A 13,655-nucleotide genomic window follows, 5' to 3' on the forward strand; every position below is an offset into this window, starting at 1 on the left:
AAAAAATTGCAAATCAGTTTTCAGCGTCTTCAAGTTGTAAGAATAAAAAAATGCTATGTTGTAATTTTCAACCTTCTACCATAACCATGGCAGCACTTATGTTCCTATTTGACGTAATAAAAACACCGATAGCAGATTGTCGAGGATTTCGCATGAAAAGTTTCAAATTTCAGGGTGGATATTCATTCACTGATGCACAAACAGTGACGTCATTGTAGCTTACCTTATATCATTCCTTGGAACGAGGTCAGCCAAGTTGACAGTTGGTGCAGCATTACCCTCTCCCCCTCCTCCACCATCTTCTGTGTCCTCCCCTCCCTCCTCAGTGTCACCTGCATTGGGAGACAGGCCTAGCGTAGGGGCTGGGGGTTTCTCATCCTTCACCTAAAATGTATCAGTGGATCAATGTTCTAAATGCAAGTCCTTTTACAAAAAACGGTCAAAATTATGAAATAGGATAAAAACGAAGGTGATTCCTATTATTTTAATCCGAAAAAAGTTAATCGAAGGTTAAAAATACAGATATTTGTATCGCTGAGGGTGTTTGAATTCCCATCCAATTCCAAGCCACCATTTCCTTGATTGTACAGGTTCCATTGAAATGTTTCCTTTTTTTATTTTTGCCACCAATATGGAGAAAAGTCTATTAAAAACCAGGAACACAGTAGAAAATGAACAATTTAAAGAAATACAATTACCCTTTCAAATTCGGCATCGATTTGTTGCAAAAGAGCAGGCTTTTCTTCTTCAAAGAACACTCTAAGTGTTGCTCCAACGTACATATGTAATGTTCCAAGCAGTGAGATAGCAGCTGTACGAACAGCCTGAAAAAAAAAGGTTTGGTTATCACCGGTACAAATGTTTTACTGGCCTGCATCCATAAATGTTCACAAGCTAAGCAAAAGCATGAAGATCTAGCTAAATTAGGTGAGTTTTTCTCATACACCTACAAGTTCATTGTCAAACTGCTAGAAACTATTGAAAACATTGACTTGCCCTTACTAACTAACTAACTTACTACCTGAATGAGTTACTAACTGACTGACGGACAGCCTTACTAACAGTCTGTCGGTCAAACTGACTAACTCATTCACTCACAACCTCACTGACCGACAGATCAACAAAACAACCAACCAACTGTCTCTAATAACAATAACAAAAGAGCTTGACTTTACTTACAGGATTGGTATTAGCCAATGCTTCCTTGACATAGGCAATATGAGGCTTGAGGTCAATTCTTTGAAAATAAGAATTAAATATTTTTTAGATACATTGAAATTCATATTTTGCAAATAAAAAATGTTAGTACCAACACTTTGCATGAACCTCTCATTTTTTTGTCCAAGGCCTGGGTCCAACAGGCTCTGACTAAAAAATTAGGCACTTTTGGTGTGATAGGGAAAAAAAAAATTTCCAAGTTTGGCAAGGACATGCATGAGTTCTTAGTTATGGTGACTACTGGTTTTTTGAATAGGTTCCGGTTCAGAAATTGACTCTTAAAAAAATTATCCAGCTAATCCTGTGTCACTTACTTGAACCCAAATCCTTTTACTGCATCTGAGAGCCAGTTAAGAGACTCTGCTAGAACTTTAGGATTCTTCTGAGAGCCAGCATGCTTGGAGACCTGTTATCAAAACATGAGTACAACAAAGGGTTAGATTCAAATATGGGTGATTAAGTAATGACTAGCTGCACATTGTAACTGGAGTACATTGCATAAAAAAGAAACTCAGAGACTGCAAGGGTAGATAAAAGTGTAGTGATTGAATGTAGCAATGGTGATGATGCCTTTTCTGAGTGACCTTGTAGTCTTACAACTATGAGATCTTTATGATTTTGGACTTTTCTGTTAAGTATGGTTGAGGTAATAAAATTCTTTTGACAAAAGAAGTTATAACAACAACAAGTGTATCCTCTGAAATTTATGAAAATTTCAAATTGAATAATCAGGAGAAAGCTTCCAAAAATTTGCCTAAGGAAATATGGCTTGAAATCACCAAGAATGAAGTGATGTGCGAGTTGACTCACCTTCAAACTGATGTAATTTAGTGATATCACTTCAGCAAATGTAGTGAGGGTTTCTTTGCTTGCCTCTTTCAACTAATGAAATAAACACATTTGAAGAACTGTGAGTAAATAAAACGACAACATTAAAAGACAGGACAAAAGAATTAAAATCTACCTTAATATAGGACAACTAAAAGTACCTTTATATCTCCAATCTTGTCAACGAGCCCATCAAGAGCATAGAAAGCACTGCGCTTAGAGAATGACTTGATGTTCTGTGCTACATACTGACACAGAGCAAACTTAGCTTTCAGCACCTGTAAATTCGCAAATACTAATGAGTGTCTATTGCTGCTGAGAATTACTAGCATCTAATTTTTCTTTAAAGTATCACCCTTGGATTAAACCTAAAAGTTAATAGAATAAAGGAAATTATCACCAACTAAATAAGCTCTTGATTATTGAACAAATTCTCCTTATAAGCACCTTAGGAAATGCATAGGAACAGCATTGAGAATATGCATATTGATGTTGGGTGTCAAGGGTTAATGCACTCTGAATAATTCATTTCATGCCCTCTAAGTGTCACGACAGTCAGCTTTAATATCACAATTAACTTTGTACCTGGAAGTTTGTATCTTTCCAGCCAGGTTTTTTGGCAAGAACTCTGATCAGGACTTGAGATGAAGTTTTTTTGGGATCCATACCTTTGATAAGCTACAATAACAAGACAACAAAAATACTATCTAAAACATCAAAATATGTACTAAATGAAACTCATGTCATTGGGTTCTGATCATAGAGAGTCGCAAATGAAGTTGTTAACAGATTACCTTCAGTACTGCAACTGACTGAAAACATTAAAACATACTTGCTTAGATCAATTCAACCAGCTGAACCATCATTCTTTAAAAGCCAAAGGCAGTCAGGACAAAAAATACTTTAAAACAAGATTGGTGAAATTACTGAATACTCCTTGCAAATTTTCCATCAAGACAATACAGACCTTTTTGCCTAGTGGGTAAATGTGCTATTTCCTACAGTGAGTGCAAAACACAAATAAAAAATCATACCTCAGTTAACGCTTCAATACCAGCAAGTCTTTCCTTCCAGTTAGCATGCACAAGTTGATTCAACACAGCTTCAGAGATCAACTCTGCTGCTTTGGCATCTACTTCTTCTGGCTGTATGAAAACATTTTTAAGTGATAATAATTAATGTAGAACATATTAATTTTGGAATTATTAGCAAAGAAATAGCTTCATCTATCTTCAGTTATTCAAGATAATATCCACATGCATGTCTTACCGACATCTCTGGTTCAGTTGGTTCTGCACTGTCATTTGCAGCTGTAGATCCCTTGTTTTTTCCCCCTTTTACTGCCTTTCCTCCAGCAGATGAGGCTGTAGATGTTGATGGCTTCTTCTTTGAGGGCTAAAAAACAGTTGTATTGAGCAATTAGAAGGGTAAAACAGACACCACTGCTCTAACTAAACAAAACTAAACAAAAACGAAACTGAAGTGGAAAAATCTTCAATTTTGTTAGGGTTTATCCTTGTTGCAGGTATCTGTGTCATCTCTGCAGTAAACCAAGAAAATAAAAAAGAGGCATTGTACAAGAGAACCTCACTGATTTTAACTTTCAAGAAAAACAGTAAACAGTTTGAGATGACCCAGGGTTAAGTAAGCTTGTGGTAAATCAATCTACAATTGTTCTTCAAGAGAAATTCCTCGTAGTTCATGTTAAAAAAAGTTTGAATAAGCTAAGTTTGAGTTATCAAGGTTTTCTGCACAGTATGTTAATTACTCAATGATCTACAAAATTAAACAATACTCACTCCAGAACTGGCCGATGAAGGTTTTGCTGAATCAGCTGCTTTGCCTCCAGGCTTGGATGGCTTTGATGCTGGTTTCTTGGCTGGTGCTGCCTCTTTTTTTGCGCCATCTGTGCTGGTTTTTCCTGCAGATGCTGGTTTACTTGCTGCACTCATAGGAACTGCACTAACTTCAGCCTTTTCAGCACATTCTTTTACCTTTAAAGACAACACTGGATGTTAAACACTATGATAAGGACTTGCACTATGCAAAAGTGAAAAGATGCATTTACAGATTGAAGCTTCAGTCTTCTTACAAGCCACTTTACTCCCACAAGGCCAAGTGTAAAAATGGGTACCAGGGAATTTATCAGGGAAGTTACATGAAGGGATTACCTTGTGTTGGCCTAGCATCCCAGCCAGGGAGGAGTATCAATACTTGTAACTTCACACCATGGAAACCAGATTAACTGAATAAAAACTAACAGATTACCTTATCCATTTTGATTTTATCAAGCTGCTCAATGTATGGATTTAAAGGCCTTTCCCCCATAACCTTCAGTAATGTACCAAGAGCTTCAGCAGTGGCATCTCTTACTGGAGCAACAGTATCATCCATCCTCTATAACATAAAAAATAATTATGTGAGTGACCTACCATTGAACTCATGCCAGTAACAGCAGCAACAAAATTCTGATGTAATTTGATTCAAAAGACTTAACTCAGTTGCAGTTAGAACAATATTCACAACAATTTGCAAAAGCTGATTGTTCCCGGAGTTGTCCCTACTATGTGTCACACAACAAAGCAACTTGCCATCAGAAGTGTCAGCCTTGAAAAGACAAGTTTGTACCTTAAGGAGACCGCTGCAAACAGGCTTCAAGAAAGTCTTTGGCATTGCAGCTGGTGTGCTCTTACTAAAGCTTCGGACCAGAAATCGAACAGTTTCTTCTTTCACAGAAGGGTTCTTATTTTCTAAAGTGGCTAGAATGTCTTCTTGCATTGCAGAAAAAGTAGTCTGATGAAGATGGAAAAAAAAGCTATGTTACTTCAAAGAGGTTGGGTGTCAGTACTTTAACATCACGCAGATAAATTTGCTGGAAAATTAACTTGACATCCTTTACACTTACTCAGTTAAACCTTGCACAGTGCCTCAATTTTTCATTTGTTCTTAAGCAGTACAGCATTTACCACTCAAGGTTGTCATTACAACATGTAACAGACCTATGATCTGAACTGTGGACAGCTGAATTAAATTATGTTTGTATTGCAAGCTTGCTGTATTTCTGCTTAGCAGCATGCCCTTCTAGGGGGTTTGGAGGCATGCTTCCTTAGAGAAAATTGAAATTTGAAACTATGTGAGATGTGATTTCCGGCATTCTTTGAGTAACTTTGTTTAGCCAAACACTGATGTTAGAATCAATTGAAAAATACTTAGTTTGTCTTTGATAAAAATTTACTAAGTAACCAGATAGAATGGTCTGACAGCCAGTGGGTTTTATTTGCCTGCTGGCTTCTAAAGACAACCCAGCTTGCTGCAGGTAAATCAGTGTCAGTCCTCAATCCCAAGTTCTTGATCACAATATAACAAATGTCCATGTGTAACTAATTATAACATTCATGTTAAGCAAAAAATGAACTTCATTCATCTTACAGTAAGGAAAACAGCATCAATAGCTTCTCTCAAAGCAGCCACAACATTTGCTTTCTTTTCTTTGAATTTTTCCAAGATAGGGGTAGTTATCATGGATGAATATTGGGTAAATTTCTTGCGCAGCCCTGTTGCTAACAGACCAATGCATTTGGCAGCCAGGACTACAACTATAACATTGGCATCTTTAGAAATAATCTGTGAACGAAATAACAAAATTCTTGAAACTAGCAACATATCAGTTCTTAATAGTTTATGACAAATGTGATTCCCAAAGAATTAAATTCTTAGTTTCCTAGGCCTTCTTCTTCTTTTTTAACACTAATATCAAATGTGTTAGCCCTTAACTTCAAAAATCAGTATTTTTTCTTACCACACAGTCCTGAATTTTCAGTATTCAGTCAAGAAAACAAGACTCATTTCTTATTACCTGCTTACTTAACCATTTTAAAAGTTGTAAATCAAATCAAATTTACTACATGATCACCAATGGCAGTTAAAGCATACAAGAGGCAGTTAAGAGTATACTTAAAACCAGCCGAGGAAACAGAAATAAAGTTTCCCTAGTGTTTCTTTAGACCTTTAAATCTTGTTTTTGTCCTTTCCAAACAAACTCTTGGGTATTGGAGAATACACCAGTCCTTGGTACAAGCTTACCTTCTTCAAGGAACCTAACAATTCTCCATATTGTCCTCCTTCCAGTTTAGGATTTGACGCAAGTTTTTCAAGGGCCTCCAATGCTTCCTTCCTTGCCTGCCATTTCTTGTTCTCCTATGTATTTCATTTGTATTAATCAAAGTTTATCATTATCTTGTTTATCTTATGTTCAACAAATGTCATAAATACACCTTACAGAGTTTAATTCTTGAATTCTGCCATCCTTTATATCAATTCAGGTCCAGGAATTTCATATTTTCTCATGATTAAATCCCAAACCTTGCTTATCTATATTTGACTGAAGTTTTCAGTGGTGCTCATACACCAATTTCTGAAGAAAAATGGATCAAATGACACCTAGCTTACTCAAGGGAGGCAGTAAAACTTAAACATCATTTGACAATGCAGTAATAATTGATTCTCTTTTATATTTTTTTATGGTACTTTGATGTTAATAGTAATCAGAATCATGAATACAAACCAAATTTTCATAAAAATCTTTGGGGAGTTTGGAAAGAATCTCAACAGCTTCAATGAGCTCATATGGATCGATTGCTTCCTGTTCTGGAACAGCCACTCCTGCAAAAGACAAAAGGACAAAAAAAAACATATAAATACCATTGCAAATCTACATGACTGTACTAAAGCCCGGAAAAAAAACAAACACAAACACAGACTCAGACTATTCGATGTAAAGTTCAATTGATTACAGCCTGACTGTTAAAACTGAAACTAAACTACTCTACATCTCCTCACCATTTCCATATCATGTTGCAAATAGGAGTATTACCACTTGATCAATTCCCCCCACCCCTACCACCCTTAGCATTTCAGCAGGTTATTCCAACAATTTGCTTCATTTTTAGTCCTGATTGGAAAGACACACTGCAAAAGGAAAGCATTTTCTCCAAGAACAATGACCTAAGCAAGGCTTGATCCATGACATTTTCATGCAGAGAACAGTGCAACTAAAATCAAATCATAACTTCCCCTTATAAGAGAGAAGAAGCCAGAAAAAGCCAACATTGTAGCACCCCCACTACACTAAAGGTTTGACATCAGATTATGATGGCCTGGCCCCAGGGATCATTGCTACCTTAGTTGAGGCCACAAATTGTGGGGTCAGTGACTTGCTATTAGGGGCAGTGAAGTGCTTTTGGAAGCAGCAATACTTATGTCTTCTAGAACTTTTCAGCATAATATCTGGAACTGCCCAACCAAATAAAATACAATTTGGAGTAATGATGTAACTTTGACAGTTACTTAATGTAGGATAATTTCCATTGATTGTTTAACTGTTTATCATGGCAGTGGTTGCTAAAGAAACCAACAAGGAAATGATTTTGTGAAATAGAGTAAAAAATGCTAAAAGGAATTAATGGCAGATGTTGTTAACTCAAAAATACTTTATCCTTGATCTTGCTTTACATCAAAGGCAAAAGAAATTCAGTAGTTAATTGAGGAGTAAATGAGCTCTGATAAGAGATTCCAATAGCTAAGGGTTTGTTGATCAATTAGGGAGTCAATGAGCTCTAATAAGAGCTCCCAATTACCAGAGGTTTGTAGATCAATTGGGGAGACAACAAGCTCTAAGAAGAGCTCCCAATTACCAGAGGTTTGTTGGTCAAGTGGCGAGTCAATGAGCTCTAATAAGAGCTCCCAATTACCAGAGGTTTTTTGATCAATTGGGGAGTCAACAAGCTCTAATAAGAGCTCCCAATTACCAGAGGTTTGTTGGCCAATTGGGGAGTCACTGAGCTCTAATAAAAGCTCCCAATTACCAGAGTTTTGTTGGTCAATTGGGGAGTCACTGAGCTCTTATAGAAGCTCCCAAACACCAGTTTGTAGGTCATGTAGGGAGTCAATGAGCACTAAGAAGAGCTTCCCATCTCCAGAAGTTTTTTGGTCAACTAGGGAGTCAATTAGTTTCAAAAAGAGCTACCAATCACTAGTCATTTGTTGGTCAATTGGGGAGTCAATGAGCTCTAGTAAGAGCTCCCAATCACCAGAGGTTTTTCAGTCAAGTGGAGAGTCAATGAACTCTGATAAGAGCTCCCAATTGCAAAAACTTTGTTGGTCAATAGGGGAGTCAATGAACTCTAATGAGAGCTCTCAATCACAAGATGTTTCTCAGTCAATTGGGGAGTCAATGAGCTCTAATAAGAGCTCCCAATTACCAGAGGCTTGTAGGTCAGTTGGGGAGTCAATGAGCTCTAGTAAGAGCTTCCAATCACCAGAAGTTTGCTGGTCAATTGGGGAGTCAATGAGCTCTAATAAGAGCTTCCTATCACCAGAAGTTTGTTGGTCAATTGGGGAGTCAATGAGCTTTAATACCAGCTCCCAATCACCAGACATTTGACCTCAGATAGGAGCTCCAGATGGCATTTGTCAGTCAATTAGGGAGTCAATGAGCTCTAATAAGAGCTCCCATACCAGAAGTTGGCAACCATTATCATGCTAATTGTTTAACTGACTGTAATTGTCCCATGTTAAGCAAATGCAAAAGTTACTCCCCTCCCTTTTTCCCACAAATATATAACATTTGGTCAGAAGTTCTGGAGATACTGCTCAAAAACCTTCCTGAACCTTTTCATATTGATACTTCCCAAAGCAACCCCACTCAACCCCTTAAAAACCATAGCATAGCAAGTCACTACCTCACCATTTGTGACTAAATGACTGACATAGCCAGGATCTCTGAGTATCAGCCCATCCTAATCCAATGTTAAACCGTATGTGTAGTGGGGTGCTACACAGTGTCCTTTAAGGCCTATTTTTAAAATATGCTCCTCAACTGTAAACCCTTCCACTGCTGAGAGTGATCATTTGTGGCATTCTCCTTACAATTTACAACTGACACTTTCAGACAGGAGATTAATGAAAAGTAAGAAGATTGTTATATCAAGGACAGTCCTGACATGATTCCAATTCTTGCAAAAAGTGTGGTCACCAGTGCAAAAAGTGTGGTCTCCAGTGGCATAAGTTAACTTTCAGATCCTGATAGTGAAAGGACAAAAACATTGCACATGCATTACAGTTAAACCTGTATTGAGCAGTCACTCATGGGGACTGCTAAATACAGGTTGACAGCTCAATTAGTAATGCCACTTTATGCCATTATTGATGACTTAATGTACAGAATCTCCCTCAAAAATACTACTTTGATTTTGGAAAAGAAACATGGATTAAAAAGTATTTGAAACACTATTCAGAATTTCTTAGAGGTATGAATAAGAATAACCATGACAAAAATACTTCTGTCAAAAAGAACAAATATTAATTGCAATAGAGTAATAAAACATTTGCATGTGGCATCACATGAGTAGTATAGCACAAATGGAGTCCTTTTGAGTGTTTAGGTTAGTTTCAATTCCCTAATGGAGAATATTTCATTCTGATTTGCTTTGCTGCTTCTTTCATGAATCAAATTATTTCCAATGTTTTTTCAGTGTCACTGGTGCCTGTTTCCCTTTCCTGTGTGGGGGCTCATGGCTGGGTTGCCAGGATTTGCCAACCTTGGGAGCAGTCTTCATCTAGGAGCTGGCTGCCAACAGTGAAAGCTCCTGGATGTCTCAGGCACTCAACCTCCACTTAGCAATGCAGTTGTTAATTATTATTATTATAACAACAACCTGCCACATTAACATTTCAGCTCAAATTCTTTTACTACAAGAAAAAAAAAGACTGAACCTCCATCTGTGGCTGATACATCCCCATCAGGAGCAACTTGAGCAACAGGAGCTTGTTCTGCTATCTTCTGCTGCTGACTTCGTGTAAATCTGGTGGGAGCAGGGGGGGTTGGTGGAAGCTTTCCCCATTCTTCCTCAAGCTCTTTCAGCTAGAAGGACATTAAAGGCACAGAAAGCCATGTTAAACAGTCATTTGTCACAGAAAGTTACAATTTTTTTCATTTTAAAAATGTGAATCTCTTTCTTAAAAAGTTTGGCATAAGCATTTTTCAACCATGATTTATTAACATAAGATAAGTGCAGTGCTCACTCATAGCATTACTAAAGTGGGTTATTGAAAAACCAAACTGACAAACCCAGTCTACATACAAAGTGCCAAAGTAAGACTGTTCCATAGGATAAACTAAGCAGATCACATCAAGAAGAAACCATGAATGCAAAACACTAATCCCAGCAAGTAGTCTTGTTTGAACCTCTTCACCTACTACCAATAGATCACTGAACCTCCACTGAACATTTGCACACTGAACTTAGTTTGATGTTAATTTTCTTTTGCTCTTTATAAACATATACTGTCCAATAGTCATACACACTTGACTGCCCAATGTCAGAGCTTCTCTCACTCCTCATGAAGCAACTTCTCGTTTACCTACCTATTCCCATTGGTTAAAATGCTAGACTGCAAAAGATAACCTTGCCGCATTTTTCAGATTTCCAATCCACCCATACTGATTACATGTACATGTCACACTCTTACTCAGAGTGAAGTGCCGCAAGAGCACAGTGTCTAACACAAGAACACAACACAATCACTCCCTCAAGGCCTCAAAACCACACTTAACAATCTAAAACCACCATGCTAACTAAAACAACACTATGTTCCATCAAATATCTTACACATATGTATGTCATACAGTAAAACAATCTTTAACTAATTAAAACAAAAATTACTAGAAAAAAATTTTAAACTTTTTGACTTCTATTTCATTTTACACCACAAGCTAAACAGACTGGAACTATAAGCAGCAATATATGAGCTCACGCCTTACACAGTGGTCAAAAAAGTATAATTCAACACTGTTCTTTAAATTCCAAATGAAGACATCAAGACTCATCTTTTTAGAACAATTGAGTTCAAATGCTGAGTCTTAATCATCAAATATTACCGTTGTGTGTAGTGAAAGCCTTTCCACAGGAGTACCTGGGTCATTATGGCGATTTTCAAGGCACAAGAAACTGGCTGTAACTGAAATACCAGTCTTCTTTTTCTTAGTGTTACAACATTTGTTTTGTTTTCCTTTTACAAAGGCCTTAAAAAGCACATTGGCAATGATGACCTCCATCTATTATGCCTTGAACACCTGATTAAGTAAAATTCATTCACGAAAGAATTTCAAATCCCAGAAAGCCCCTTAGTAGATGTTTTGGCCTTGAGCAAATTGCATTCGTGGAGTGCTTCTAACTCTAAGATCCACTGATCTGTTCTAGATCCAAATGAAGTAAAAAACTGTAATAACATTATAATACTACTCCCTGAAAGAAGGAATAATTCCATTCCATAAAAATTGGAAATAAGCATTAATTAATAATTAACAGCTGGATGTGAAATCTGTGGTTGGTTTACACAAGATATCAATTTTTCCTTAGTCACTAAATTATTAATAAAAGCCTTATGTTTAGTCAGCAAAAAATTCATATTTTAACATGAAAATATGGTGTTAAAAGATAAAAAAAATATTCTGGTCCTAATTGTTTTAAACACCATAATAGCCATCTTTAGTAAAATATAAGACTACAGTGGGAAAAAAACTCTTAATTCCAATTTTGCGGTTTGAACACAGAACATTTTATTTCATTTGTTCCTGCAGTAAATAGTTTTTCATTACTTCTTCATTTTAAGAAAATCAAAGTTCACAGTTCAAAGTAAAATGGTTTATCATTAAATTTGCCATGAAAACGTTTAACTGTAACAGTCACAAAATATTGTCACTTTGACAACTGATGACTGAAAAATATCTCAACATGAACATAGAAATCATCCACTTCAGGCACACAAAATTATTATTAAAAAAATGTATCTTCAAAATCATAATGACACTGACTTTAATAGCTATCTTTGAATTGCCAATTTATTTTGTTGTTTGGGTGAGAATATGCCGCAAGTCTGTCAAACATGAATGTCATCCTGTTCTCATTTATACCACTTGGTGCTGTCCTAAGCTACAGTCAAATGGAAAAAATGTATCTTTGAAAATGCAACTGCAAGAATTTAGACCTTTGAAACTTTCTAAAGGTAGCCCACTCTTCACTGTGAGGAGAAGATCTTCTAGAACTTCAAAACCTGCCTGCTATTCAAAATTACCTATCAAATTCTCTTGAAACCATTGAATATGCATACAAATTCCCTTAAATAATTACTAGGCTAAACATGATTGGAAATTTTTCTAGAACAGACAAAAGTTCCTGTGCTTGATAAAAAGAAAGCAGGGACCCCACCAAAGCCAACTAAATACAACTTTACATAGTTAACATTAACAGAAAATGACAAAATACATTTTTTTTCTGGACAAAAAAAAATTTAAATGACCTGTAAATATCAGAGATATTACAAACCTGTACAGGCTTGATATTCTGTAACTGCTGCTTAAGTATGTCTCTGATCCACTTGTATATTTCTATTGCGAGGGTTTTAGCCTATAAAAATGAACCATAGCAAGCACAATTATAGTCACACTATGATACATGGAAGTCACTTTAATCAGTACCTACAGTTCTTTTCAAGGATGGTTGGCAGAAAAATGCACAGAAATACCTGCAACAATTCTGAAAACTAATATCCTGTCCCTAGTGCTTCCTTTGTATGGTGACAATCTTAGATGTCATGGCAGGCCATATGTGTAGTTTTTGGAATATAGTGCAGATGAAATGGCAGATATTGAAATTCATTGATCATTTCCCGTTTGTAATTTGGTACTCTTTTTAAACAACTATTCTCAATGCAGCCATCTAATCAAATAAAAGAACAAATTTATTCATATTTGGGCACAAACAAACCAACATGTAAAATGATCCACAAGTTTTTCTGAGAAATCAAACTTTGAGAGCAGCTTTTCAGAGAGTTCATTCCTGTTAAGCTTACTGATCTGCAGGGAAAGGGTTTGTTTTATGGACCTGATTTAACCCTAAACAAGTAAAAATGAACTTTAAACCCTGTTGAAGTGTAATCAGTGAAGTATACTGTATCCTGACAGAAAGAGACTAAAGACAGTTGACTCACCTCTTCTCTGACCATTTTATCATTGTGATCAAACAGTTTGGGCAAAACTTTGACAATAGGTTTCAGACTAAAGACTTTACCACCAAACTCACTATTGAGAGAGAAAAATATGATCATTGCCTGCTCCAAATTTTGTCAAATATGTTCTAATACAGAGAAAAGATCATCCAAATATCTTTTGAGCCTGAATCCTTGGTAACCACCATATCAGTGGTCTAACAGAAGTTTGTAGCATCACAGCCTATCAATATTCAGTTTGGCAGCTAACAATTTGGTAAAACCTAAGGCCTGTTCCTTAATAGCCCTCATTATTAGTAATTTTCCTTACTGTCTGATATACAATTCTTATGATGTTAATAGGGTAATTTAGTATTATCAACTGAGTTGATAACGTAATTGGCCACCATTATGTTATAAGTTCAGTTGATAAATTACCCTGTTATACCCTCCCACCAATGCAGCACCACAGTTTCCTAAGAAACTTATCCCCTTTATTCATTTGTTTTATGATGTTAGTTTGGAGAATTTGGTTTTAAATTAATTAATAATCCCAAAATTGA

At 36.4% G+C, this 13,655-nt stretch overlaps 1 protein-coding gene across 1 annotated transcript in view; it reads right to left on the minus strand.

Moving 5' to 3' along the window:
• LOC131778852 (cytoskeleton-associated protein 5) overlaps positions 1–13,655 on the minus strand; it is a 31,729-nt gene that overhangs the window by 15,752 nt on the left and 2,322 nt on the right. Inside the window, exons 5-22 of the mRNA XM_059095321.2 lie at positions 13,096–13,186; positions 12,432–12,512; positions 9,820–9,967; positions 6,611–6,708; positions 6,130–6,243; positions 5,476–5,670; positions 4,675–4,839; positions 4,315–4,443; positions 3,846–4,040; positions 3,316–3,441; positions 3,081–3,191; positions 2,632–2,724; positions 2,208–2,324; positions 2,029–2,100; positions 1,533–1,624; positions 1,180–1,237; positions 699–824; positions 224–384 (exon numbers count right to left, since the gene is read on the minus strand). Of these exons, the coding sequence (XP_058951304.2) occupies positions 224–384; positions 699–824; positions 1,180–1,237; positions 1,533–1,624; positions 2,029–2,100; positions 2,208–2,324; positions 2,632–2,724; positions 3,081–3,191; positions 3,316–3,441; positions 3,846–4,040; positions 4,315–4,443; positions 4,675–4,839; positions 5,476–5,670; positions 6,130–6,243; positions 6,611–6,708; positions 9,820–9,967; positions 12,432–12,512; positions 13,096–13,186 (2,172 nt within the window). The remainder of the gene's footprint in view (positions 1–223; positions 385–698; positions 825–1,179; positions 1,238–1,532; positions 1,625–2,028; positions 2,101–2,207; positions 2,325–2,631; positions 2,725–3,080; positions 3,192–3,315; positions 3,442–3,845; positions 4,041–4,314; positions 4,444–4,674; positions 4,840–5,475; positions 5,671–6,129; positions 6,244–6,610; positions 6,709–9,819; positions 9,968–12,431; positions 12,513–13,095; positions 13,187–13,655) is intronic.

This window comes from Pocillopora verrucosa, chromosome 8 (genome assembly GCF_036669915.1).
Source record: "Pocillopora verrucosa isolate sample1 chromosome 8, ASM3666991v2, whole genome shotgun sequence".
Lineage (NCBI taxonomy): Eukaryota > Metazoa > Cnidaria > Anthozoa > Scleractinia > Pocilloporidae > Pocillopora > Pocillopora verrucosa.